At 50.4% G+C, this 27,767-nt stretch overlaps 1 protein-coding gene across 1 annotated transcript; it reads right to left on the bottom strand.

Moving 5' to 3' along the window:
- ATP1A2 (ATPase Na+/K+ transporting subunit alpha 2) lies at positions 1-27,724 on the bottom strand. Its single transcript, XM_007976522.3, has 23 exons — positions 27,598-27,724; positions 22,450-22,554; positions 22,206-22,265; positions 20,051-20,254; positions 19,410-19,523; positions 19,044-19,178; positions 18,221-18,338; positions 15,629-15,897; positions 14,597-14,795; positions 14,358-14,467; positions 14,046-14,180; positions 13,167-13,356; positions 12,861-13,036; positions 8,666-8,802; positions 7,990-8,140; positions 7,682-7,850; positions 7,291-7,445; positions 6,914-7,037; positions 6,569-6,714; positions 6,253-6,383; positions 3,560-3,661; positions 3,317-3,408; positions 1-2,019 (listed from the first exon to the last, which is right to left on the bottom strand). The coding sequence occupies exons 1-23, from the start codon at positions 27,607-27,609 to the stop codon at positions 1,991-1,993; spliced, it is 3,063 nt and encodes a 1,020-aa protein (XP_007974713.1). The 5' UTR covers positions 27,610-27,724; the 3' UTR covers positions 1-1,990.
- Positions 27,725-27,767: the final 43 nt, after the last annotated feature.

Here is a 27,767-nt window from a genome sequence, read left to right on the forward strand (position 1 = left end):
GATAAACTTTTGTCCATAGTTAGTAATCTCCAATTAATCGGACCCAAATTAATATGGTCTCCCACTTAGATTCCCAGGTCCAAGGCAATGACTCCCTTACTTCCAGGTGCTTCTGATAAAGCTAAATTCCAGTACAATGAAATGACAGCATTTGGGAGGTGGTTTATGGGTCTGACCCAGTGCTTGTCTTTTGTGCTTCCTTCCTGTCTGCCTTAGGTCTTCTATTTTCCTCAGATGTCTCTCTCACTTGCATGACTTATCTAGGTCTCTCTCTACAGGACATTCCCAGTGCCTTCTAAGCCAGGCTTAGAGAATGGGCAAAGCTGCCTGCAGAGCACAAATGTTAGACAGGGAGTAAGGGAAAGAAAGGTATCTCCTGTAGGAAACTGAAACCAACTCTCCAGCCCAGGAAAAGTGGGCACAATGATCGTCGGTGTGAAGGGCATTTGCCTGGAGGGAATAGCCCTGCCACCTAAGACATCAAAAGCAAAAAAAAATTTTTTTTTTGAGATGGAGTCTTGCCCTTTCACCCAGGCTAGAGTGCAATGGCACGATCTCAGCTCACTACAACCTCCGCCTCCCAGGTTCAAGCAATTCTCCTGCCTCAGCCTCCTGAGTAGCTGGGATTATAGGCGTGCGCCACCATGCCTGGCTAATTTTTTTGTATTTTTAGTAGAGACAGGGTTTCATTATGTTGGCCAGGCTGGCCTCGAACTCTTGACCTCATGATCCACCTGCCTCAGCCTCCCAAAGTGCTGGGATTACAGGCGTGAGCCACCACGCCTGGCAAAAGCAAATCTTGTAATATTTTTCCTCTTGTCCAAAGGTTCTGATCATGTTCATGACCTAAGCTTGTCCCTGGAAGCATACATGTCCCTGCCCTGGGAGACAGGAAGGTTCTGGGAACTTCTCCACCCTGATTCTAGCCAATGGCCAGGGAACTCCTTTTCTAGGGTTGCCTTGGCAGTGCCAGGGAATGATGCAGGTTCGTCGGGATGGGCATGAAGAGAAAGGGAATGGAAGGGGTTGGGAAAAAACTTGTGGCCATCCCTCTCAGAACAGCATGGAGCTCTGAGGTCTTAGTATTACAGAAGGTGAGGTGTTATTAAGTACATGAGTGACATCTGGGCCTTGTGGACCAAGAGGACCCCTAACCAAGGGTCAGCAGGGAATTCTGTGGTGTGGCGTTGCTGGAAGCTCTTGATTGCCTTCTGGTCCTGCCTTTGCTGCTACCCTGATGAGATCTGAGTTTGTTCTGCCGGTGGGGTATTCTAAAAGGCAGGACATAGAGCTGGAGTCCATGACATCTATCTAGAGACTCAAGACACATCAAATGTCTTGTCATTGGCACTACCTCGCTTCCTTTGTTGTTTCCTTCCTCCAGCCAGCACTACCCCCACCTCCCACCTGTCTGCCCAGCTCTCCCTGCAGGTCCCTTACCAGCCTTGACTGGGAGACAAGTCAGCCTTTTCCAGCCTCAGGCTCTTGCACTCACCCGAAGAACCTTTTGTGATTGCAAGGTCTGAAGAGGAAGCCAGGGACAGAGTCCTGCAGGAAGCTAACGGGGGTGGAAGTGGGAAGTGGAGTGAAGCTGGGGTGATCTGAGAGGGCTTCCTTCTGGTTTAGACAGGTTCCTGCCTTTGGATGCTGATCTATTACAGTAGGAGGTGGGATTGAAGGGATGGGAGTGGGGAGGGTGGGGTAACCCTTAATTCCTCAGAAAAAAATAGACAACATAGTGGAGTGGGATGGAAAAGGATCTGGTTGGGGGACTCTAATGTAGTGTCTAATCTGATTGTTCACAGTTAGGTCTATGGGGTCATCACTCCAATTTATTTACCCCGCAACTTAGCCTGCTGAGTTGCCTCATTATCTCTCCCCAAATCTTGCCACCCAATGCCACCCGTTATTTCCATCCCTCTCCATCACCATCCCCACAACACCTCCAGAGCTCCCCATCTTTCTGTGCCTGGTTCTTCTTCCAATGGGGTCAGTAGTATGTCTCCTTCTCCACCCAGCCTGTTAGAGAGATTGGGAGTGGAGATTGCAGTGTGAACTTAAGAGAAGGCAAGATATCAATATCCTAGGGGCTTGGGTCGCTGAGGCCAGGTAGAAGGAGAAGCCTGGTGAAGAGCACTGAGGAAAGTGGCTTAGGAAGGTGAAAGGAGGCCAGGAGCAGTGGCTCACGCCTGTAATCCCAGCACATTGGGAGGTTGAGGCAGGTGGAGATCGAGACTCCTGGCTAACACGGTGAAACCCTGTCTCTACTAAAAATACAAAAAATTAGTTGGGCGTGGAGGCATGTGCCTGCAATCCCAGCTACTCTGGGGGCTGAGGCAAGATAATTGCTTGAATCCGGGAGGCAGAGGTTACAGTGAGCCAAGATCGTGCCACTGCTCTACACTCCTGGCTAGGTAACAGAGCGACACTCTGTCTTAAAAGAAAAAAAAAAAAGGAAGGTGCAAGGGAGGAGAGGCAGGTCCAGTGAGCTGGGGCCATAGGTCAAAGGAAGGGAGGGTGAGCCTGCCTTTAGGGGAGACTTGTATTTAGCACAGTGGAGGCTGGGGCAGAGTAGGTCGGGGGTGAAAATGCAAATGCCACAGGGCCTCCTCAGGTAACGAATGAGAGTCTAAGGGAGCAGCTGTCCATTACTGCTGTGCAGAGATGTGGACATGGGGTTAACAGCTCTTCTGATTCTTCAGGAGAAGTCAAATTCAGATTTTATGTGAAAGACCCCAAATTTTCTATACTGGACCAATTAATCGCCCCTCCTCCCCCCACACACAAAATATGGGACAGGTCAAACCAAACAGTATTCCTGGACAGTATTTGGTTTGTAAGCCACCATATTTTAACCTCTACTAAGTGATTTAAAAAACGCTTATAGGAAAGCCAATAACTTGTCGGTTGATGCATGGGGATCAGGAGGCCTGGGTTCTAGTACCAGTCCTGCTATTCTTTGCTTTGCGACCCTGAACAGATTCACCTCTGAGCCTCCTCTATCTGTAAAATATGGAGGTGGGACTGGGTGACCTGGAAAGGCCCTTCTAATTCTGATGTTCTGTAGTTTCAGGTGGAAGGTGGAGGGCCTCAGAGACCAACTGTGAGTTAGGCGGGACTTAGAATCTGACAGGAAGAGGGCAGAGACAACACGTTCGAAAGAGTCAGGGCTCCTGGGATCTGGGACCCCAGGATCTGAGGGTGTTGAGGAACAGGAGCAGGAACCAGTCGTGGGAGTGGAGTCTGTGTATGGTCCTGGAGGGAGGAGCTGGTGGAGGGGCTTGCACTTTGCTGGGGGGGATGTGGAGGGGCTTACCACCAGGATACCGCCGCAGGATAAGCTTTCGGACCTCGTCATAGATGAAGATGAGCAGGCTATAGGGGAAGGCGCAGAACCACCAGGTGACTCTGAAAGCAATGGAGGAGAGTGTCAGGAGCATCAGAGGTCGGCTTGGTGGCCATCACATAAAGGAGCATTCAAACCGATCAGAACTTGGATCCTGGAGGAGGCTGAAGGCCCCCTATATGACTACTCAGGCTGCCCGAAAGAGACACTCACTTGAGCGGGTACATGCGGAGGGCTACACCCATGCCTGGGCAGTAAGAGAGAAAGGCAGCCAACGCCGTCTCCTCCAGGAGCCCAAAAATCAGGATCTTGTTCCTGAAAGGCAAAGAAAGGAGCGTAGCAGGTGAAGGGGAATCAAGGTGTCAGAGATCCTGGGATACCCCTGGGGTGCAAGGGAAAGATGAGAGAGAATTCTAAATGACATAGTCCCATGTCTTCTTCCAACATCCTCTTCTCATGTTTTATGTAACCAAAGGAAGATGTTATTTGTTTTTCTGCTTACTGAGTTTACCTCTGAATGTAGTCTATTGCACGTATATTCATTCATTAAATAATTGTTTCTAGGTGTTGGGTGATGTGTTCTGTACTGGGGACATGGTGGTCAACATGGGGCCTGTCTCATGATCTTGTTATTGCTCCAGGCATAGGGCCCGTGAAAGTGTCGTCTCCTGAGCAAGATGCTTGAAAGCTCCTTCAGTGCAGGGCCCATGTATGTCTTCTACCGTCTCAGCATCTCCCACAGTTCCTGGTGGTGGTTTCATCATAGATATTGAATTCAGAGAATGTAAAGGGGATGCTCACTGCATAATAAGTGGTTAATATATGTTCACTGTATCAGAATTGAAAAGCAGGATAGAATAAGGAGGTTCTGAAGGCAGTGTCTGCAGTCAGACAGGTGGTATCTATTCCCAGTTCTGCCATTGACTAGTTTTGGGTTGCAGGCAATGTTGAATTTCTCTAAGCCTCACGTTCCTTCTCTATAAAATGGAGATTTTACATTTTTATCATAGGGTTGCTGGGAAGATTAAGGGAGATAACACGTGAAAAGCTCTGAAACATGGAAAATGTTAGTCATATTGTTATTCCACTTTTTTTTTTTTTTTTTTGAGACAGAGTCTTACTCTGTTGCCCAGGCTGCACAATCACAGCTCACTGTAACCCCCACCTCCTGGGCTCAAGTGATCCTCTTGCCTCAGCCTCTCCAGTAGCTGGAATTACAGGTGTGCACCACCATGCCCTGCTAATTTTTGTATTTTTTGTAGAGATAGAGTTTCACCATGCGCCCAGGCTAGTACCAAATTCTTGGGCTCAAGTGATTCTCCTGTCTTGGCCTCCCAAAGTGCTGGGATTACAGGTGTGAACCACTGTGCCCCGCTGCTTCATCTTTTGTATTCTTACACAAGGTACCTCTTTTTGGTTCAGGCCAGTGATTTCCAAATTTTCACTCACTAAAGACCTCCTTATTTTCTTCTGTAAAGGCCACATTTAATTGTTTGTCTCTCAAGCTACATTTGTGAATAAGTATTGAATACATTTTCCCATTTAAAATTAATTAGAACTATCCATGGCTTCCAAACAGAACTGTGGATCAGCATTCGATCACTACTTCATGATATGTGCTCTTGGCTTTTGCCTAAGAATGGCACATTAGTAAGCCTGGTTGCCTTCTCATAGGTGGGTGCTTTATTTTCATAAATCTTTTCAAAATAAGGCAAATAGTATCTCTGAGGATCCCCAGTGGCCCAGGGACCTAAGGTGAGGCCTGCGGTGGTATTAGTACTCTTCCTCTGTACCCAGCCAGACTTTCATTTGCTATTTTTCCCATCTGCCTCTAAGATGGGCTGGAGGTAGCCAGTGTGGCCACGTTCGCATCTTCCTGTGTTGTCCACACAGTGCATAGCAAGTCCCAGGTTCCAGAACTATACCCAATTTCTTAAGAATCTCTGCTCCTTGGTCTCTTCAAACTGCATTTTTTCCCATCAGTAGTTTTAGCATACTGGAATCTCCTTCCTTCATATTACCTTTATTTATCTAACAGGCTTTTCACTTTGTTCTCCCTTGGACCTTAAGTGTTATTAACTGCACTTTGGCATCTTCTCTCCACCCTCCCCAGCCCCAAACTAAGAAACTGTGACAAGCTCATGTGAAGAATTGTGGCCATTGTTTATGGTAGGAGAAAATAAAAGAAACCAGCATGAAACCTTCAGCACTCAACCACCGCCCATGCTAGAATCACGGTCATTATTGAGTTCCAAACAGTGCCAGACAGTGTGAGCACAGAAATGCTGGGTAGTAGCCAGGGCTGGGCTTTAGAGACAGGTCTGGTGAACCCTTACCATCTTGGTGACCTTGGACACACCATTTAACCTGTCTGGGGCCTCTTATTCATGAAATGTAAACAGTAATACCCACCTCATAGAGCTATCGTGAGGCTAAACAGTGTGTTAGGCACTTAGCACGGTGCCTGGCACGTTGTAACTCACACTGCAAGGAGGCACTGAACTGGATCCTCGGCAGCGTGTGGCCTCCAGAACCACAGTGCAAGTGCTATAAACTAGGCTGCCTGCGGAAAGCCAGGGGTGGGCATAAAAGACACTGAATTTGGGGATGGGCAAAGGATAGGAACAGGTGGCACTCCAGTAGGAGGTGGGGGAAAGGAGGGAGGGGGGAAGGAGGGAGGGAGAGAAGGAAGGTGGAGAGAGATGATAACAAAATGCAAAATTAGGAGCTTGAGGCATGGCTTCTCTCTTCTATATGAAGCCTATCTATGGATATACAGATGGAAGATTAAAATCTGATGCCCTCCTTACAACTCTGGGCCAGGGCTGAGTGGGAAGGCTGGCCTGTGTGGGTTGGTGAGTGTGCCCGGACCCGTGGTGGGCAGGTACCATGGGGCGGGCACTCACTTCATGCCCTGCTGGAAGACTGAGTTGCGGCGGGTCTTGCAGATGATGAGGTCAGCCCACTGCACCACCACGATGCTGGCAAAGAATGCCGTGTGGCACGTGAACTCCACCACCTTCCGCTGCTCATAGGTCTGGAGGGAGGGTGGGCAGAGAGAGATGAAAGTGTCGGAGGAAAGGGTAAGACCAGAAGGTAGCAAGGTTTCTCCTGATCCACCCCTAGCCCCAGTCCCTATTGGCCACTACTGGCCACTCCTGCCAGGCATTCAGCTCCCCACACCTTCAAACATGCGCACTGCACTTACACAGTGTCACTCACCCACTCCTGTCCATAGCTGTCCTCCAGATCGTTCATGGTCCGGTCATCCCAGTCGAGGCGGATTCCCAGTAGCCGTGATGGCAGGAAACCGTTCTCTGCCAGGATCACAAAGTAGGTGAAGAAGCCACCCAGTGCCTGGATCATCCCTGTGGGTAGAGGGGCAAGGGCAGGGGCAGGGTCAGAGCAGGAAGCAGAAGGGGCACAGCCCCTCAGGGCCAGAGATGGAGGTCCCTGACCCTTGGGTAGCTGGCCCCTGTCCTGGAATTTTGCTTGGGGCTCATTCCTCTGAAAGCTGGGAAAAGAATCCTGTTGGGGTTCCCTCCTGAGCCCCAGGGCTTGGCGCACCGATCTGTCCATAGGCCATACTGATGAGCCTCTCATTCACCAGCTTGTCTGTCTGGGAGTTTCGCGGCTGCCGCTTCATGATGTCACTCTCAGCTGCCTCATAGGCCAAGGAGATGGCAGGAACCTGTGTGGGGTAGGAAGTGGGGCAGGGAGGGCATTTGAAGGGGTATAGGAGACGACAGGAGCAATTGATCTTCGACAGTGAAGATCTTTGACACAGTTAAAAAAGCATGTATTCAGACCCCATTGTCTTCTAGGCCTGTGCGTGTCTCCTGTAACCCCCACAGCTGGGACTGCTGCCCCAGTACACCCCTTCCCCCTGCCACTGTGCCATCATGATTGCCTTGCCTGTACCCTCCTCCACCACCTGTGCTCACCATATCCGTGCCCAGGTCAATGCAGAGGATGGTCACAGTGCCCAGAGGCAGGGGGATGTTGGCAATGATGAACAGCAGGAAGGGGGTGATCTCCGGGATGTTGCTGGTCAGGGTGTAGGCGATGGATTTCTTCAAGTTGTCAAAGATCAGGCGGCCTGTGGGGAGATTCTGAGGGCATCAGGGAGGTCAGAGGGACTCTTCCCCACCCCTAGCCCCTGAAGCATGGCTGCCGGTCTTCCCAAGAGAGGAAGATTTTGTGTTCGAGGGAAGCTAAAGAAGGCTGGGCTGCCTAGAGTCATGGAATGATTTTTCAACTGGGGTAAAGGGACGGGGAACAGAGGTTCTGGCTTCAGTATCCTGTGAACCATCCCAGCCTATGCAACCTCCTCACCCTCCTCCACCCCCGTAACGATGGAGGCAAAGTTGTCGTCCAGCAGGATCATGTCGGCTGCCTGCTTAGAGACGTCAGAGCCAGAGATGCCCATGGCAATGCCAATGTCAGCCTTCTTCAGCGCAGGGGAGTCGTTCACCCCATCACCCGTCACGGCCACAATGGCTCCCTGGAGGGAAGACAGCCAGCACTTGAGGACGAAACCCCTGTCCAAGCCTGGCCCCTCACCCCTCACTCCATGTTTGTCTTGGCCCTGTCCCTGCCTCCCCGGTTCCTGCCTGTCATCTGCCTCCCATGGCTGTGCTCACCTGCCTCTGACACCCCTCCACAATAATGAGCTTCTGCTGGGGAGACGTCCGAGCAAAGACAATCTCCGTGTGGTTCTTGAGAATCTCATCGAGCTGCTCCGATGTCATGTCCTTCAGGTCAGAGCCATGCACTACGCACGCCTTGGCTTCTCTGGAGGGTGGGTGGGGGCAGAGACAGCTGACCCCTGGCGCCTGTACCAGCCCCTCCTGCCCCCTGCCTCTCCTCACCACCATGGCCTGCAAGCTCCCTGCTGAGCCTGCTTCCCCTGTTGCTTCAGTTCTCCTCTCCTCAGTACTCACTTCCCCCATTTCTCTTTGAGGATGGGACTCTAAATCCTCACCATGGGATCATCGCAGTCATAAGTGCAGTTTGCTAGGCCCTGGGCTAGTTTCTTTACTCACATCCCACTCCTACATCAATGGAGATGGTATCCTAATTTTGTGGTGAGAAAATGGAGGCTCAGGATGGGAATGTGACATCCCCAAGGTTACACGGGAATTCAGTGGCACAGCCTGGACACAAGCTCAGGGCTGAGGAACCAGTCATAGTAGTGTCAGAGGTAAGACCTATAAAGGTCCCAGAAATGCTGTCCAAATACCCCCAGGGGACACCCAAGCCTTCTGTGCAAGAGGCCGTGTTGATAGGGGGAGCAGGGGCTTCCTGCAGAGGCCTCACCTGGGGTTGACTTGACTCACGGGAATGTTGAGCCGGGCTGCAATGTCCTCCACGGTCTCGTTACCCTCTGATATGATGCCCACGCCTTTGGCAATGGCCTTAGCTGTGATAGGGTGATCCCCGGTTACCATGATCACCTAGTGGGAAGGAGAGGAGACCAAAGGAAAGCAGTATTAAGAGTTTATCCCCCTCCTATTCCTCTCCCAAAGTAAGAGAAAGCTAGATAGTGAGTTGTCTGGGGCTGGCAGATCCCAGCCCTGAAATAATGGCGTGTGTGTGTGTGTTGGGGTGGCGGGGCTGTGTGTGTGTGTGTGTGTGTGTGTGTGTATGTGTGTCTGGGGTGTGTGTGTGTGTGGGACGTGTGTTTGTGGGTGGGGGTTGGGGATTGTTTGTGTGTGGGGGGAAGGGGGGGTGTGTGTGTGTGTATGTAGGGTGGGGATTCGTGTGTGTGTGTGTGTGTGTGTGCGCAAATTTGGGTGGGTGGGTGAGGAAGAAAGATAATGGCAAGTTGTGTTATGTTCAGAGGGTTAGAGAGAGATAGTTTGCTTAAGTGCAGGAAAGTATCCATAACAGAGTAACAAGTTCATGAGGATCCCCTGGAAGAGAAGCCTCAAATCTTTGGGATTATTTAGGAGATTATTTTAGAGTTTGGATTTCATGGGCTTCAAGGCAGTCGGAGCTGGAAGGACCCTTGAACAACTCTTTTGTTTTACACATGAGGAAACCAAGACTTAGAGAGGGCCTACAATTTGCTCAAATGCACGGGGGCTCGGAAATAGGACATGAGATTCTTAGTGTGAAATACTGATCACTGCAGCAATGTAATGGACAGAACAGGAATAAGATGGAGACAACACCCCTGCCTCCACCTCCTCTGACATCTTCCCTGGTGTAAGGCACAGTGGTCCCTGCCTTCACCATAGTGTTCATTGCTATTGTTGCAGAGTGAATGGAGTTGGGATGGGGAGGGTGGCTGGCATCTGACAGGTTAAGTGGCTATTCTAAACATGAGGTGAGCAGAGTTGGGTTAGGATAACATTTGCACGTGTGGGCTTGTGGGGCAAGTCCCATGAATACTGAAAAGGAAGCCTCTATACTCCCCACTGCCTTCTCTTCCGCTCCCACCACTTCACTGAAACTGCCACCCAAAGGCCAAATGGGCCTCTCAGTTGAAAAATGAAAGTGTCTTTGCTGTCCTCATCCTACTTGACCCCTCTGAGGCATTTGGCACCGTTGACCTCCTCTCCTTGAAACCCTGCCCTCCCCTGGCTTCCACACACTCCTCCATTTCTGGTTTCCCTCCACTCCTCTGCTTGCTCTTTCCCAGCTTCTCAGGGCAGCCGCCTAGTAGGATGGAAGAAGCAGTGGCTTTGGAGTTGAATGAGGGGCTCAAGTTTAAACACTGACCTTCTCCAGCTACAGTACCTCAGGCAAGTCAAGCACTGAGGTCTCAGCACAATTCAGAGATGATTCCTGCCTTCCCAAGTGGTCATGAAGATTAAATGGCATTGGGTCCTACCACCCTCTCCCCTCCTCACTGGTTCCTCTTGCCCCTAAAAATTGGTTTGGCACAGGGTTTCATTCTCCTCCCTTCACTTGACCTGTCTGCTCTTCCTGGGCAATATAATAAAATATACTATAAGCCTTTAGTTTGCACCCTTCCGCTAATGAGATTCAAATCTCCAGTCCTGACTGTCTTTCATGAGCTCTAAGCCATACTCCAATGTTCGCCGGAACATCTGTCTCTCCTGGGCTATCTTATAGACTCTTCAAGCTTAAAGTCAACATTGAACTCCTTTTCTCTACTCCCACCACCCCACCAAGCCTGCAACTGCTGCCTACCTTAGATGTTGCCCTATCTAATTATCCTGTCCCCTTCTCGCCTGTATCTTCCTCACCTTCCATATCCAGTTTGGTCACCAAGTTCTTAAAACATTTCTCAAACACGGCTATTCCTCTCCACTCCCTTTGTTGCTGCCCTAGTTCAGGTCATCATTCCTTGCCTGAACTACGGCAATGGCCTGTTAACCTGTCTCTCCCTGACTCCAGTTCTTCCTCAAATTCAGTCCCTCCTCAACCCAGGTAGTCTCCTAAAAGCTCAGCCTCCCCCGTGATACTGGTGGCTCTCTGTGGCCTGCAGGATAAAGCCCAAGTCTGGCATTTAAGTCAAGTCCTTCCAACTGGCTCTGACCCAACGTTCCAGTCTCAACCCCAAGTGCTCCTTGCCACCTCTCCCCTGCCAAGCCCTACACACGCCCCATACAGTCTAGTCACGCCAGGGTACGCACTGTTCTCTGATCTTGACATGCCTTCCTCTCCCTCGCTGCCTTGCAGAATACTCTGACCTCCAAAGCCCAGCTCAAATATCGTTCCCTTTGTCAAACATCGTCCAGTTCTCTGAGGCAGAATTAATACCTCCCTGAGCTGATTTCCCGTAGAGGTCCTCTGCCCGGGCCTCTGTGATGGTTTTGATCACAGAAAGAGGCACTGGCCAAGCAGCAGGAGCTCAGGCTTTCTGGTCAAGCCGACCACGCTTCATAGTCCCAGTCCATCGCTTACTGGCAGTTTTGTTTTGGGAAAACAACTTACCCACTTGTAGTTTCCATTTGCTTTACTTTTTTTTTACTTTTTTTTTTTTTTTTGAGATGGAGTCTTGCTCTTGTCGCCTAGGCTGGAGTGCAGTGGCCTAATCTCGGCTCAAGTGATTCTCCTGCCTCAGCCTCCCAAGTAGCTGGGATTACAGGCGCCTGCCACCACACGTGGCTAATTTTCATTTTTTTTTTTTTTTTTTTTTTTTTTAGTAGAGATGGGGTTTTACCATGTTGACCAGGCTGGTCTCAGGCTCCTTACCTCAGGTGATCTACCTGCCTCAGCCCTGCAAAGTGCTGGGATTACAGGCATGAACCACTGTGCCCAGCCTTGTTTTACTCTTTTTTTTTTTGAGACGGAGTCTCGCTCTATCCCCTAGGCTGGAGTGCAGTGGCCGGATCTCAGCTCACTGCAAGCTCTGCCTCCCAGGTTTACGCCATTCTCCTGCCTCAGCTTCCTGAGTAGCTAGGACTACAGGTGCCCACCACCTCACCCGGCTAGTTTTTTTTGGATTTTTTAGTAGAGACGGGATTTCACCGGGTTAGCCAGGATGGTCTCAATCTCCTGACCTCGTGATCCTCCCGTCTCGGCCTCCCAAAGTGCTGGGATTACAGGCTTGAGCCACCGAGCCCGGCCTGCCTTGTTTTACTCTTAACAGGGATAATGATGCCTGCCTTGGAGACAGAGTGGTTATGGGGTTCAGAAACCACATATACACACAGCCCCAAGCCTCCTGGTGTGATAGTTAAGAAATAGCAGATTGCCTTGGTTCAAGTACTGGCTCTATGACTTACACCAGCTGTGTGGCCTTGGCATTTTACTTTGTGCCTCAGTTTCCTTCTGTGTAAAAAAGGAAAAATACTAGTGCTTATTCCCAGGGTTGTTGTGTAGATTAAATGAAATCATACAGGTTTAGTGCTTAGAATAGTGCATGATTTATATGCATCCTCCCTGGCACAGTACCCACAGAACCTGGACCCATCTGGATGTGTCATGTGACACAAATTGTTTACTGTGTATCAGACACTGTGCAAGGTGCTAGAGTTTGCACCTTGCACAGTGTCTGATACACAGTAAATAATAAATATTTGTTGAACGAACAACAAACATAGCACAAAGGAGGGAGTTGTCAATGAGAAGCAATTGCAGTTGAACAAGAGAACCTTGAGTTGGAGGCATTCTGTGGGGTTATGGGCTGAGCCACTGGGAGCATACAAGAGCCTGCTAATCCCATCCTAAGTTGACAGAGAGGGTGGGCAGTAGCTGGGAAGAGTGGGACAACTAGGTCTCCAAAATAGGAGTGACAGATTGTGCTTCAAATCAGAATGGAAGGATGCACATGCAGATGGGACAATGAGCTGTTCCAGGGAGGGAGAGGAGGGGCATGGGACAATGGCCTCTCTGAGCGGCCTCTATGAGCAAAAGGGATGAGGGTGAGTGCTCCAAGGCAGGGGTGGGCCCTTCCTTGCAGATGGACAGCTTCTTCTATGAGTCAGTGGGAAGGAGGTCACTGTGGCCTGGGCCTCCCCAGGGCAGCAGCCACTGCAGCTCCTTGACCTCTGGCATGAGGGAGGCTAGGATGGAGGGGAGGAAGGGAGGCCAGTACCTTGATGCCTGCGCTTCGGCACTTGCCCACAGCATCTGGCACAGCAGCCCGGGGAGGGTCAATCATAGACATGAGCCCCACAAAGCAAAGCTTCTCCGTGGGAAAGTTCAGCTCATCCGTGTCGAATTTGAAGCCCCGAGGAAACTTTCCAGATGGCAGATTCAGTTGACAGAACCCTGAAAGGGGGCAGAAGGGAGCAGTGAGAGCCGCAGAATGGCTTCCTGGACGCCCCCACAGTCCCTCATCCCAGGGATGCTGCAGAGGCTTGGGAATCCCCTTCTGGGCCTCCTGTTTCTGGCCTCTCACCCAGCACACGCTCCCCCAGTCCCCCCAGCTCCATGTAGGCATTTTGAAAGGCGTCTTGCATCTCCTTGTCGAGTGGGATCTCCTTGCCCTGCACCAGGATGGTGGAGCACCGGTCCAGGATGCGCTCTGGGGCCCCCTTCATCACTAGCACGTGGCTCTGGGGGCTGTCCTCTCGCTCGTGGATGGACAGCTGGAGAGACGACAGGCAGTTACAGAGATGGCCATGCTTGTCTTGGTAGCGCGGCATAAAGCAGCAGCTGGTAAGGAAACCACCTTAGTAAAGTAACCCGGATCCATCCAAGATTGTCAACAAAGAGAATCTCCTTGTGCAGGGAGGTGTTTTGACCTCATAGTTCCAACACTTGTAACCTGAGAGCCACTTCCGTAAGACAGTCATTCATTCAACAAATATTTATTGAGGTCAGTTTAAGACAGGCACTGTGGTAGGGGCTGGACGGCTCCCTCCTCAGCATCCCCAACACCACCTGGCCTCAGGGGGCTTTACCTCTACAGATCATGTGGAATGCTGAGATTACATTCTTGGCCTAAAGGCTAAGGGGCACCATAAAGGAATTACAGAATTATGGTTTCACTGACTGGGGTAGAAGAGTTGGAAGGCTAGGCCAGAGGATGGGGAGCTATGGGAAGAAGAGTTGAGAGAGTGAGAGATTGTAGTAAGGGATGGAGTAAAGTTTGGGAGCTAGGGTCTACTTGCAACCAGACATGCAGTCATATGAGCTGTCCTGGGGAGATTGGCAGGGGGAGGGAACGTGACTTTCAGACACCCCCACTCCTTCTAGTGATGATTCCCCTTGGCTTTGTCTACCCTCACCTATTTCTATCCCTCTCTCTTCCTCTGTCCTGGCAACCCAAGCAGACCTGGTACTTGTTGGTCGAGTTGAAAGGAATCTCTGCCACCTTGGGGTTTCTGTCTCTCATCTTCCTCACTGAGCCACAGGACAGCTCGATGCACTTGAGCAGAGCTGACTCGGAGGCGTCACCAGCTGTATCCCGCTGCCAGAAGAGACCAGAATTCAGTGTCAGCGTGGGAGGGAAGGGAGTGGAGGATCAGGTGAAGGGGACACTGAAATCTCTAACGCAGCCACAGCATGTGAGAAAGAAAGCTGGGGCCAGCAAGAGGTCTTTGGAGACATCCCCAAAACACACCTATTGTGTGTCCTGATCTCCTACCTTAGACACAGAGATGTTCTCCTGTCCTGCCTTGAAGACGGCACGGTTGCAGAGACCAGCAATTCGAGACAGGGCTGTCCAAGTCGGGGATCGTTTGTCAAAAGTGGCCCCTGGGAGAAAATGAGGGAGAACCAGGAGCATGGCTCCCTTTAGAGCCTTTATCTCACCCACCCACCCTGCCATGCCACTGCTCTCAGCGTCCTCTAATGCTCTCCACTCCCTCTGGAGCACCCAATCACCAGACTGATCTTCAGTGGTGTCGGCCTCATGGATTTGGTTGTCGAACCACATGTGGGCGACGGTCATGCGGTTCTGGGTGAGGGTGCCCGTCTTGTCCGAGCAGATGGTGGACGTGGAGCCCAGCGTCTCCACTGCCTCCAGGTTCTTCACCAGGCAGTTCTTCCGCGCCATGCGCTTGGCTGTCAGGGTGAGGCACACCTGGTAGAGAAAGAGGAGAATAAAAAAGGTTAAGGCTGGAGCCAGAGATGGCCATAACCTTACCCTAGACCGTGGCTCCATTCCTCCTCCCTTGATTCTACTCCACTAACTTGAATGGGTGGGACTTAGCTATAAATAATGAATGTTCAATTTTAGATGTGTTGAGATAATGAGTATCTATTAAGATGAAATGCCCATTAGGGGGTTTAAGACATTTGGCTAGAGCTCCAGAGAGGGCCAGAGCAGAGCTGGGCAAAGGGATGTCCGAGTCATCCACACAGAAGGGACACTGGAAACTGGGAGGAGATTGGCTCTCACTCAGGGTGTATGAAGAACAGAGAGCTGAGGCCTGAGAATCACTATAAGGGGAGCAGGAAGGGACAGAGGAGAAGCGAACCGGGATAGTGACACATCACAGCAATCGACAAAAGAGAGAATTCTAGGAGGGTGGACAGCAGTATCTGTTTCAGCAGCAGAGTTAGGGAGGAGAGCTGAGAAAAGGTCACTGGATTTGCTGGTTAGTGACCAGTGACCTTTGAGACGGCATCTACAGGAGACTTGGCCAGAATGAGACCCATAGTGCTGGCAGATCATGAGAAAAGGTAACCGTGACAAGCTCAAAAAAAGAGAAATTGAGTGCCCAAGTATAGCCCCACCTGAGATTTCTCAACTCAAACTCTGAGCCATGTATTAAGTGATCTCTGAGTATCGCATCCAATATGTGACTCTAGGGGGAAAAAGTACTGAGAAGCTACAAGCAACTGTGCCTCTATCACTTTGAGGAAAGAGTAGTGGGGCCCTCCCCTGATGGCACCTCAGCCTGACCCACTCACAGTGACAGTGGCCAGAAGCCCCTCGGGCACATTGGCCACGATGATGCCGATGAGGAAGATGACTGCCTCCAGCCAGCTGTAGCCCAGGATGAGGGAGAGCACGAAGAAGGAGACCCCCAGGAATACAGCGACCCCAGTGATCAGCTGGATGAAGTGTTCAATCTCCATGGCTATGGGCGTCCGCCCAACCTCTAGGCCTGAGGCGAGAGTGGCTATGCGGCCCATCACGGTCCGGTCGCCTGTGGCAATCACAATGCCCCTGGCAGTGCCTGCAACATGGTAGGACATCAGGTTGGGTGCCTTGTGGCTCCCAGGGACTGCAGTCCCATCCTATTTCCAGGTCAAGGAAAACCATCACAAGGTAGATGAGCCCAAGCCGCAGATCTGGAGGCCACTTTCAGTAGATTGTCCCCACTTGACCTTCCTTTCCCTGGATAGATCGCCAATCCCAGAATCAATACAATAGCAAATTATTTTCTCTTGTACTTGAGCCTGGGGAGAAGCTTGCAAATAATCTCAAAGGTCAAATAGAGGAAATTCAATAAATAAAAATTGCCTGTGGCATTTTGGTAAAATCAATCCCATACTTGATACCATCCAAAAGTGTATTATGAACACAAAGTAGAGTACTCATTATGGATTTTCCAATCAGTCTTAAGATTTTTCTTTCTCAACATTAGGCATGAATCTCTATAGAGGAAGTCAGGCAATTGCTAACCCTTGTGTGACATTACAGGGGTCTTCCAGGAAGGAAGGGTGGTGTATTGAAAAAAGCAGGCACATTGGAGCCAGCCAAATTTGGGTTTGAATCCTTGCTTGAATTCCTATCTCGGTGTTGTTTTAAGATTTAGATGAGATCATGCTCTAATATACTTAGACCAGTGCCTGGAACATAGTGGGTGCCCAACAAATATCTCATTTATTTCCTTTCTGCTTTTCAAAGCCAATTGCAGAGTAAGCAATAGGAATATATTACTAGGCATTTCTGAATAAATCAATTGTGGGAAATGTAAATTTCAAAATCTCAGTGCATTAAAAATTTAGGAAATTTGGCCAGGCTCAGTGGCTCATGCCTGTAATCCCAGCACTTTGGGAGACTGAGGTAGGAGGATCACTTGAGCCCAGGAGTTTGAGGTCAGCCTGGGTAACATAGTGAGACCCCATATCTAACACACACACACACACACATATATATATCTATATATATAAGCTGGGTGTGGTGTTACACGCCTGTAGTCCCAACTACTCTGGAGGCTGAGGTGGGAGATCGCTTGAGCCTGGGAAGTCAAGGCTGCAGTGAGCTGCGATCGCACCACTGCACTCCAGTCTGGGTGACAAAGCAAGATCCTGTCTCAAAAGCAAAACAAAAAAAAACTTAGGAAATGTAATGTGTGGTGATTTTGATTTGTACGGTTGGCTCTCCGTATTCACAGATTCCACGTTCACAGATTCAACCAATCTCAGATGGAAAATATTTGGAGCTAAATAAAAATAACAATGCAACAATAAATAATACAAATTTAAAATGAAAACAGTATAAAAATTTCATTGCACTCAGTATTATAAGTAATCTAGAGGTGATTTAAAGTATATGAGAGGATGTGCGCAGGTCATATGCAAATATTATGCCATTTCATATCAGGGGCTTGAGCATCCTCGGATTTTGGTAACCAAGGGGGTCCTGGAACCAATCCCTTGTGGATTCCAGGCAGTGACTGTAGTTCCAACTTGTGGAAGGAGGGAAAAAAAAAATCCAGACAAACATAATATACTGAGGAGAAATGAGTAATGGATAGGGGAAGTGTGGATTGGGATATGAGGCCTCCTTTGCCCTATTTTCAGAGGCCATTGGTCTACTGAGGCCTCTTTCTGTCTTTTTCCTCCTACTCCTTCTCTGAGTCAGCCCTGACTCTGCTCACTGGCTTGACCACAGAGGATACAGGTTTCAGTTGTGCTTGGACCCCTGCCATTAAGTGATGGCAGCTCTGGGAGTTCTTATTGACCTTTGTTTATCTCTAGAACTCAGAACAGGGATGGGGCAAACTGGATAGTGTGTGCACGATGAAACATGTCTTTTGGTGTAACAAAGGTTTAGAAGCAGCCTGAAGTAGGGCCCAAGTGGTCACCAGGCCGGAATGCCTTCCTGGCCGTCCCACACCCTGGGGCCCTGGTCAAAGCAAAGGTTAGAGAAGGAGGAAGCTAGGCCCAGAACCACAAGGAATCGAAGCATCAATCAAATCCAAAGACTCCTAAGAATCCAGGTTGGTTCTGAATGTATGTGCATCTGTGTGTGCGCATGTGTAAGGGGTTCTTAACCCGATACCTGAAAGCTTTGGAATCCACTCAGTCCTTGGGGTGGACAGAACAGAGATCTCCCTGGGGAAGGGAGACATATTTCCCATGGAGTCAGGCTGCCCCCAGCCAATACCCTGCTTTCTGGAGGGTGTTTCCATAATATTCAGGGCCCCCTGACTCCTCAATTGCGCCACCAATGGCAGAGCTTTTGCCAGATAAGTACTACCAGAGCCCTTCCTCCTGACCGTGGATTTAGGATTCAGACTCTTTCCTATGAGGTGCAGGCTGGCTTCTCACCTTCAACACAGTTGGTGGAGAAGAAACAGATATTGCGGGTTTCCAGGGGGTTCTCATGGGTGAACTCAGGGGAGCGGGTCTGGGGCTCCGACTCTCCTGTTAGGGATGAGTTATCCACCTGAGGAGGAAGGGGTGCATAGTCATCAGACTGGCAGAGCCACTTGTATGCACACAGCTGTCTCCTGAACCACCTCCAACCACATTCAATCTTCATGACATGAGGAACAAAGTTACACTTGCCCTCATCACATATTTATGGCATTACTCATCTATTGCCCCTGCTCTGGTTTGGAATTCTGACTCCTCCTGACTTCTTATGTGACCTTAGGTTACTTGCTTAACCAACAGAACCTCCACGTACTCAACTGTAAAATGGGGAATGTAAACAGAATCGCTGCCTTGCACAACCACAGGGGGAGCCACTAACTGAAGTTTATGAAAATGCATCTCCTGGGGTCATTCAGAATGCAACGTGTGTGGCCACATGCAGCAGCCCTGCATGATTATACCACCCTTTCAGAATTACATCAGATAGCACATGTGAACATATATAAAGCAGCTGACACATAATTGGTACTCATTACGTGATTGCTAAAAAGTGGACAACAAAGAAATACCTGGGGCATAAAGCATTTGTCACACACAGATGCAAGGAGGCACTGCACAAGCCCCCCACACTGAGAGAAGGTTTAACAGGGGCATAGGCAAGGTGTTGACATTTGGACCTGGGTCTCTCCACCTTTAAACCTCACTGGACCCCTCTCAGCTGTGCACACAGCCTGCTCCTTAGACTCAAGTGCTTGCTCCCGTATGACCTCCTCACCTTACAGCCATGAGAAGAGATGATCCGGAGGTCAGCAGGGACGCGGTCTCCGCCCTTCACCTCCACCAGGTCTCCCACCACCACTTCCTCTGCATTGATCTGTATCTTCTCTCCCTCCCGGATCACAAGGGCTTGCTGTGGGGAGCCACAGGCAGCGCATGAAATGCTTGTCTCTGCATTTATTCTCCTGCTGGCCTCCCCCCTGGCCAAGCAGAAGAAGCCCCATGAAAAATTAGGGGCTGGCATGGAAAGTTGGAGGATCTTTTCTGCCCATCTCCATCTTAGAGCACAGGAATTGACAGAAGATGAGCTGGACTTTTGCCAAAACTTTACACCCTAGCCCAGAGCCCAGCCCTGCCATCTTACCTGAGGTACCATGTTCTTGAAGGAATCCATGATCTTGGAGCTTTTGGCCTCCTGGTAGTAGGAGAAGCAGCCAGTGACAATGACCACAGCTGCCAGCACCACACCCAGATATAGCTGGTAAGGAGAAAGAGTTTCAGGGACCTGACCTTCCCCCCCACCCTAAAGGGGCAGCTGCCACTTGGGATGAGCAGGCAGTGCCATCCAAGATGACAGCCCATACCTTTGTCTGTGACTGAGAGTGACGGTGCTAGAGGAAAGCCCTTCTCACTAACTTCCCCCTTGATCTGCCAACCTCAAGCCTGCTAAGACTAGAAACAGGAGGGAAAGTCTTAGGATGTTCCCAGGGTTGGGATTTTGCTAGTGGGTGAAGACCCAGGCATACAGACAGGCTCACTTAAGTGAGGAGGAACAGGGAGAGATTGTTTCATTAATTAATGAGTATGTGAATGTATGTGTGCTGTGTGGGGGGAGTGCTTTACAAATGCATATACAAGCCTCACCCCTTTCCAGCCTAAGGTGCAGAGGCATCTGTAGGACTGTGATGTGAGGGCCTTGTTCCCTGCCCACCCTCCAACTATGTTGGGGATTCAGGATTAGAGGACAATCACGGGCTGTTCCAGGGCTCAGGCGTGTGGGCTCACATTGTCGTTGGATGGTTCATCCTCCATGGCAGCCTGGATGCCGTAGGCCAGGAAGCAGAGGATGGCCCCAATCCACAGCAGGATGGAGAACCCTCCGAAAAGCTGACGGCAGAACTTGACCCACTCAGGGGTTGTGGGAGGTGGCGTTAGGGCATTGGGCCCATCTCGAGCCAGAACGTCCTGAGCCCGCTGGTTGGTGAGGCCCTGAGGGAGCAAGGAGAGGCGTAGGGGCACGCATCTGGAGCAATCCAGCCCCTCACCATGCCCATCCCTTCAGCTCCCGGGCATGGGAAGAATGCCCAGGTGGAAAGTCCCACCTGGTTGGAAGGGGTAGGGGATCATCAGGAGAGACCACATGGAGGAGGTAGCATTTGTGATGCAACTTGGAGGGCTTGAGGGCTGAGAAGGGTTTGACTGGGCTCCACCCCTAATTTTATTGGATTGAGACAACACCTATGGTTAGGACCATAACATCTCCCCTGGAGGCAGTCTGGATAAGCTCCCTGGAAAGACACCTCAATTGTTTTTTCCCCCATCTCTCTTCCTTCAGATGGTTTTATCAAGGATTCTAGGAGAGTCCTAGATTTTTTTAAAGAGATGGGTTCTTGCTGTGTTCCCCAGGCTGGAGAGCAGTGGTGCAATGATAGCTCACTGCAGCCTCGAACCCTGGGCTCAAGCAATCCTTCCGCCTCAGCCTCTCAAGTAGCTGGGACTACAGGTGGGCACTTCCACACCCTGGTCAAGTCCTACATTATTGACCATCAGTGTCACACAACTTTGGCAATCACCTGACACTTTCCACAGAAAGCCTCGCCTGGCCCTATTCTCTCAGCCCCAGGCTGGTTCAGATGCTTCTTTCTGGTTCCCCATGGTGTTCTATACTTGATTCTAGAGCTGCACTCACCATATTGCGTTGGAATCCTATGACTGCATTTTTTCTGCTACTAGACTTTGAGCTCCTTTAAAGCAGGGACCATTTCTTTTTTTTTTTTCATTCATTCATTCATTCATTTAATAAATGTGTATCCACTGCCGGGCACAATTGTCACCCTGGGGATGCAGAGATGGACAAGACCAACAAAGTCCCTGCCCTTGAGGAGCTTATGATCTGGAGAGGTGACACACAATAAACAAATATATTAGTGCCAGATAGTGAAAAGTGTTACTAAGGAAAATAAAGTAAGGTAAAGGAATAGGGACATAGAATTTTAGACAGAGCAGTCAGGGAAGGCCCATAAAGGAGATATACATCCACTGAATTTTTGTTTGTTTGTTTGTTTTGAGATGGAGTCTCACTCTGTCGCCCAGTCTGAAGTACGATCTCGGCTCACTGAAACCTCCGCCTCCTGGGTTCAAGCGATTCTCCTGCTTCAGCCTCCCAAGTAGCTGGGATTACAGGTGCCCATCACTGTGCCCAGTTAATTTTTGTATTTTTAGTGGAGATGGGGTTTCGCCATGTTGCCCAGGCTGGTCTCAAACTGCTGACCTCTAGTGATCTGCCTGCCTTGGCCCCTCAAAGTGCTAGAATTATAGGCATGAACCACCACACCCAGCATTTTTTGATTAATGATTTTTTAAACAAATTTTTAATTGAAGGGCTTAGCAATTGACTGTACCAGTTACTGTTCACGTGACCTTGGGAAGTTACTCTCCCTCTCTGCATCTCCTTTGTTTAATAAACAGGTCTGCAATATCTATCTCAAAGGGTTGTTGTAAAGATTAGAGAAATGTATGTAACGCATCTATCACAATGTCACACATGTAGCAGGGGCCCAGCAAATCACTGTAACCACAGGAATGGGCTGTCAGCCCATGTGCGTCAGCTGTCAGCTCTGTGGAAGGCTGTGTGCAACTGAAGTTGCTTGGGGTATAGGGAAGGGCCCTGCCTGGAGGCCCTCTGGGGTCTCGGTCACAGGGAGTCCTGGCTTCTAGGGTATACAGGGAGAGAGCTTTGGGCTAGGATGCAGGGGATCCAGATTGTAGTTCTGGCTGTGCCACCAACTAGCCACATGACCTTGGGCCAGTCCCTTGTTTCTGGGCCTCAGTTTCCTCATCTGTAAAGAAGGCTGGATTACAGTTTTAAGGCTCCTGCCACCTTGATGCTGCATGGTTTCCTTGCCTCTTTTGTTCCTTCCCTAGAAGCTCCTCCACTCACCTTGGACAGGTCCACTTGGTATTTGCGGCCCAGCTCATCCAAGGACAGCTTGTGGTCATCCTGGGGAAAGGAGGGTGAGTTATTTTTGGGGAGGAGGTATCTAAGATGCATATGAGGGCACTGCAGGGCACAGGGGTGAGGTGAGCAGCATGGGGGGACACAGAGTTTCTCGGAGCCTCTGAGGGCTGCAGGGACAGCTCTCCCAGCATGGGGCCCCTCCTCCACGGCCCAGCAGTTCCCTCACCATTGCCACCTCCTTCTTCAGCTCATCCAGTTCCTTCTCCTTCTGTTTCTTCTTGCCGCCCCCATTCTCTGCTGTGGTGGCGGCAGGTGAGTACTCACGGCCGGCCTGCGGGAGGAAGGGAGAGCCAGAGGGTCAGGGAGGAGAGGGGCTGGAGCCTCCATTCCCACCACTTAGCCAGGGAGCCCAGGCAGTGGGGGTGCTGGGTTCAAAAACAGTGGCTGCCTTTGGGGAGACAGGGGGGATGGAGGGTGAGGGACCCTAGGCCCTCAGTTTGTAGACTATTGGCAGAACCAGGGGCTCCCATGTGAGTTTCAGAGAAGGGTGAGGGGCTCAGGACTGAAAAGCACCACTTGAGCTGTTTAATGCTTGGGTATCTGCTAAGATTTTGTTTGCTGAAAGGACCCTGCTGCTAAATACAAAACAAAACAAAAATTTTGAAAACCTGTATCCTACACTATTTGGGAAAATTTTGGAAGGGAGTGGACAGGGTTTTGTGGGGGATTGTTGAGGGAGTGGAATCACTCTGTAGGAATGTCTTAGCCCAACACCATGGCAATTTTACTTAGAGAGGGCTAGAAATACTCAGGAACTTGGGGGAGTAAGAGTCTTAGGGGAGCCAGGGGGTTAGGCAGGAACGTGTCCAGAAGAGAACCAGGTCTGGTGGTGGAATGATAGGGATGGAAAGAGCAGGCCTGATGGACTGAGAGGAGGCAGCAGCTGGAGAGTCAGGTAATGTCCAGGAAGTGGAGACATGGGGTGTGCTGGGAGCCCTCTCCATCCTGCTGGGCAGGCCTGCCCATTACTAGACAGGTGGCAACTCAAAGGACTGGACCCCTCAAAGCACAATTGGGTAACATGGGAACTGAGCCCCATTTGTCCCAAAACAAAAGAAATTGTATCTGAGAATAAATCTAAAACTACAATTTATATAACTTTTAAGTCTAGACATTCCTGGGTTATCTGGTGAATCAGAGGGACTTTTTTTTTCCTTGAGACAGGGTCTCACTCTGTCACCCAGGATGGAACGCAGTGTGCATTTTCAGCTTACTGCACTCTCCACTTCTAGGGCTCAAGCAATCCTCCCACCTCAGCCTCTCAAGTAGCTGGGGCCACAAGCATGCACCACCACACTCAGCTAATTTAAAACAATTTTCTTTCTTTCTTTCTTTCTTTTTTTTTTTTAGATATAAGATCTCACTATATTGCCTAGGCTCAGGTGATCCTCCCACCTCAGCCTCCCAGAATGCTGGGATTATAGGTGTGAGTCACAGCGCCTGACCAGATGGACATTTTAATTGTAGCCTTATGAGGCTCCTGATTTCCCTTCCACTCCAGGGCCTGTGGGCTCACCACCACCAGCCTTCCAGGGTCTCACAGGGAACTTCTGGGGGAGAGGGTGGGAAATCTTTCTGTCTAAGAGGAGGCCCTCTTGGGGTGATAGAATAGGATAGAGGCTGAGGAAGGCCTGAGCAGCCATGAAAAGTTCCCAAAAAGGTACCTTCTTCCTCTTCTGCCCCAGTCTTCTCTCCTCCCACTTCCCTCAGGAAATAGAGTCCTTGTCATAGAGGGGCTTCTCGGTTTCCACCTGGTGCCTGTTTCTCCACTGGATTCTGCAAAGTCTGCACTAGGCTTTCAGGAATTAGCTTTCCCACACTATGATGTAATTTTTGTTTCCCATGAAGAGTGGATACCTGGGTAGGATCCACAACCAAGGTGTTTGCCCTTTTTTTCTTCTTCTTCTTTTTCTTCTTCTTTTTTTTTTTTTTTTGCAGGATAATGGAGTTTTGGGGGTTTTGTTTGCTTTTTAAAAAATATACTTTTTTGGAGCAAGTTTTTGGTTCACAGCAAAATTGAGTGGGAAGTAGAGAAAGTTCTTATATATCTCCTGCCCCCACACATGCACAGCCTCACCCACTATCAACACCCTGCATCAGAGTGGTACATTTGTTGCAATCATGAACCTGCATTGACACATCTTTATGGTCCAAAGCCCATAGTTTAAGTTTGAGTTCCCTCTTAGTGTACATTCTATGGGTTTGGACAAATGTATAGTTACATGTATCCATCATTGTGGTATCGTATGGAAGAGCTTCACTGCCCTAAGTCTTTTGTGCTCCAGGGTAATGCATTTTTTACTTATCAGAGTCAGGAGCAGTCCCAGAAGCGTGGCAGTTGTCTTGTTCATAAGAGGTCACCAATTCAGCATCTAGAGAGGTAGAAGTCTGACCAGTACAATCAGAAGCAAGGGTAGGGGTGGGGAATGCAGGGAGAAGTCAACACTGTTGGTCCCAAGATACCAGTGATTTAAAAGGATATGAGCTTTTAGAGGCTGTGTTGCTCAGAAGTGCTCTTCTCAGAAAAGGTGACCAGTCAAATTGTGCGTTTGTCTCCACCTGAAGCATCTGTGAATCTGGTATAATTCTGGCTTCCTAAAGCCTGATCTTCTTGGGGAGACCGAGCAGCCCAATGGAAGGGATGGGGAAAGGCTTTTGAATGGTTCTACCTCTCCCTTTCCCGGGTGACCTAAGAGGATTCATTTAATTGAATGGATTGAAGTGCTTTAGATTCACTAACTGTCTGTGGTGGGACAGAGCTGACAAAAGGATGAAATGCAATCAAAGGACCAGAGACAAGAGATCAGGCTGGTTGAGCTTCAGTGTGACCCTCAGGAACTTCAGGGACAGAAGAGGGCCTGAGCATACACAGAGGAGCAGCGCTAGGTCTGTGGGTAGAGGAGCAGGGTGCAGAGGAATTTCTGTATATTCAGATGCAAAATAAATTTCATAAAATTGGAATCAAATGCATGCTTTTTTAAAACTTGCTGGTCCATGCACTTTGGCATGCTGGATTGTGGCTGAGCTAAGCAGCTCCATGCAGTGCCTGCTTTCCCCAAGCTCCCGCCCGGTTTTCCGGCAGGCTGAAAACTTGGGACACACTGCCCCTTCCCCCTCCTTCTGTCCTGGCAAGGATCTCAGGCTCTGCAGCCAGGAGCCTGCAGAGATTTGGGGCCAGCGGCTGCCCAGGCAAGAAAGAAAGAGAGGAAGCAAGGACCCCCCCAACCTCCCTCTGCTCCTCCCTCCCCCAACCACAAGTCCTCCTCTCTGGGTCTTGAATGCTGAAGGAGAACAGAGAGTCCTTTTTGAGAAAGCCAGAGGCTGGGACAGAGTGGGGGCAGCTGGGAATCCGCCAACGCTCCCCCCATCTCAGCCTCTCGGTGGCAGCTGGAGCAGGCTGCGCTCCCTCCCACCAGTGTCGTCCCTTCCCCCAGCTCCCACGCTGCCCTTCACAGCCACTGGGTAATGGGGGGACAGTTAAGCCTGCCTCTGCAGTGGAGATGCAGGGGAGAAGGGATTGGAGGCAAAATCATCCCTAGAACAGGTTGTGGGTAGCAGATGCTTTCCCTCTTCAGGGGTCTCTGGTAGGTTGAACTCTAAGCTCCAGGTCTTAAGTACCCCCACCTCACCCAGACTGTTAAACAGCCTAGACCTGCTCCTCATCTTGTTATTGCATCACCCACAGCAACTGAGGATGGTGATTAAGGGGAGTTTTGGGGTTCTAGGGGAAAAAGATAGACTGGAAAAGTTGAGGTCTCATCACCTCCTAAGCAGGACCTCCTGAGCTGGGTCTACCTTGCTCTAAGATGGAGCAGGGTAGGGGGCTACCTTCCCTCCTTCTCTCTTCACTTGGATGGGGGAAGTGAAGGGCTTATCTGATCCTTTAACCCCTGCCTCTTCTCAGAGGTCCTGCATCTCAGCTGGGGATGTCCTTTCCATGGGGAGCCAGAGATGTCAAGATGCAGCTGAAGGTCCCAAGACTGTGTATCTTCCCGCAGCTATGACCTCTTCCTCCGTGAAACCCATACCTCACAGCTCCTAAGGGCAGGCTCACAGACTCTCAAGCACCCCACACAGTGACATTTATGCTTGTGCAGGCTTGAAGGCTTGTACATTTACAAATTTGCCTGCTGAGACACAAACACAGGTACTCATCCATGAGTAACTGCAGGACTCCCCGCCTATGGAGAACACGTGGTCAGGACACACACACACTCACACACACACAGACACAAACATGCAGATACATGCATGCACTCTGATTCTATTTATGGCTCCCACTCTAGCTCAGGAACCCTGGTGTCCAGGCTCAAGATTTCCCAGCTGTTCAACTCGGTGCAATAACATGTCCTTGCCTGACTCCTCCTGGGCCCAGAAACACCCATGGCTCCCCCTAGGCACAGTCTTCCTCACACCCTCCCGTTCCTCAGCATGCCCTTTCCCTCTGTGTCCTCTTTTGCCAGTATTCCACAAAAGGAAAGCAGCCAGGCACAGCATGTAAAGGGACTGGGCCACTCTTCTCCATATGGGAATTTCATTTCCAAGAATTCAAAGCCCTCTCCCTGCCCGCCCCATTGAGGTTGTTAATCTTCCCTTTGGTGTAGCCATTGCTGCAGAATGCCATGGACGGGTGGACTGGGGGGGTCACTGTCATCAGCCTTTGGGAAAGTCCTCAAAGCCCATGGCTTGGAGCCCACGGACAATGCTTCTCGGGACATCCAGAGGGGTGCAGGGGTAGGGGCTGGGACGCATCGCTCTTCCTCCCCACACCCCGCCCAGCTGTCCTTGGCACTCAGGGCCCCTGGAACTGGTGTCCGGAACTGCTTGGTGACTCTGGGAGCCGGATGCTCCACTGCCCCTCTCTAAGCTCAAAATGGACCCCCAACCTCTCAGGCTACGACTCCCAGAGGAATGGGTATTTTCAGGGGGTGGCAAAGACAGGAGGACTCGCAGTGCCAAACATCCTTTCAGCTGGGAGGCCGGGAGATGCAGTGAGAGGAAGGACTGCCGCAGGGAAGGGCTAGAGATGTGGGAGTGGGGTGGAGGGAGAGATGGAAGGGGTGTGTGTGGTGGGCTGTGGGTCTAACTGTGGGCAGGGGGCCAGGGGCGGGCAGAGGAGAGGAAAGCACTAGGGTATGTGACTGCCCTGGGATCTGTACACGCATTGGTAGTTTGGAGACTGTTAGTTTCAAGTTCCAAGTATCCCACTCAGCTTCTCTCTCCCTCTCCTTCCACATCCCATTCTCACTTCATCCTTCCTCGGCAGCCTCCCTCACCCTTCAGAGTGCGACCCCTGCTCTTTAGGGATACTCACCCCACGGCCCATCTTGGGGCAGAGTGGCTGAGGGACCTTAGCGGGAGAGGTCACCAGGAGGATCCCAAGCCCACACTAGCCCGTCTGGGACAGCCGGAGACCCTGGCAGACAGAGACAGCCAAAGCAACAGGGTAGCTTTAAATAGGTCCTTCTCCCCCTCTCCCCCGCC

Source organism: Chlorocebus sabaeus, chromosome 20 (genome assembly GCF_047675955.1).
Source record: "Chlorocebus sabaeus isolate Y175 chromosome 20, mChlSab1.0.hap1, whole genome shotgun sequence".
NCBI lineage: Eukaryota > Metazoa > Chordata > Mammalia > Primates > Cercopithecidae > Chlorocebus > Chlorocebus sabaeus.

What these genes read in the sequence shown, in the direction of transcription:
- ATP1A2 (XM_007976522.3), bottom strand. An exon ending in ACTCGACCAACAAGTACCAG is followed by an intron (nt 13,357 to 14,045) that starts GTCTGCTTGGGT and finishes TCGTCTCTCCAG; the next exon opens with CTGTCCATCCACGAGCGAGA. An exon ending in TATGGCCTATGGACAGATCG is followed by an intron (nt 6,715 to 6,913) that starts GTGCGCCAAGCC and finishes CTCTACCCACAG; the next exon opens with GGATGATCCAGGCACTGGGT.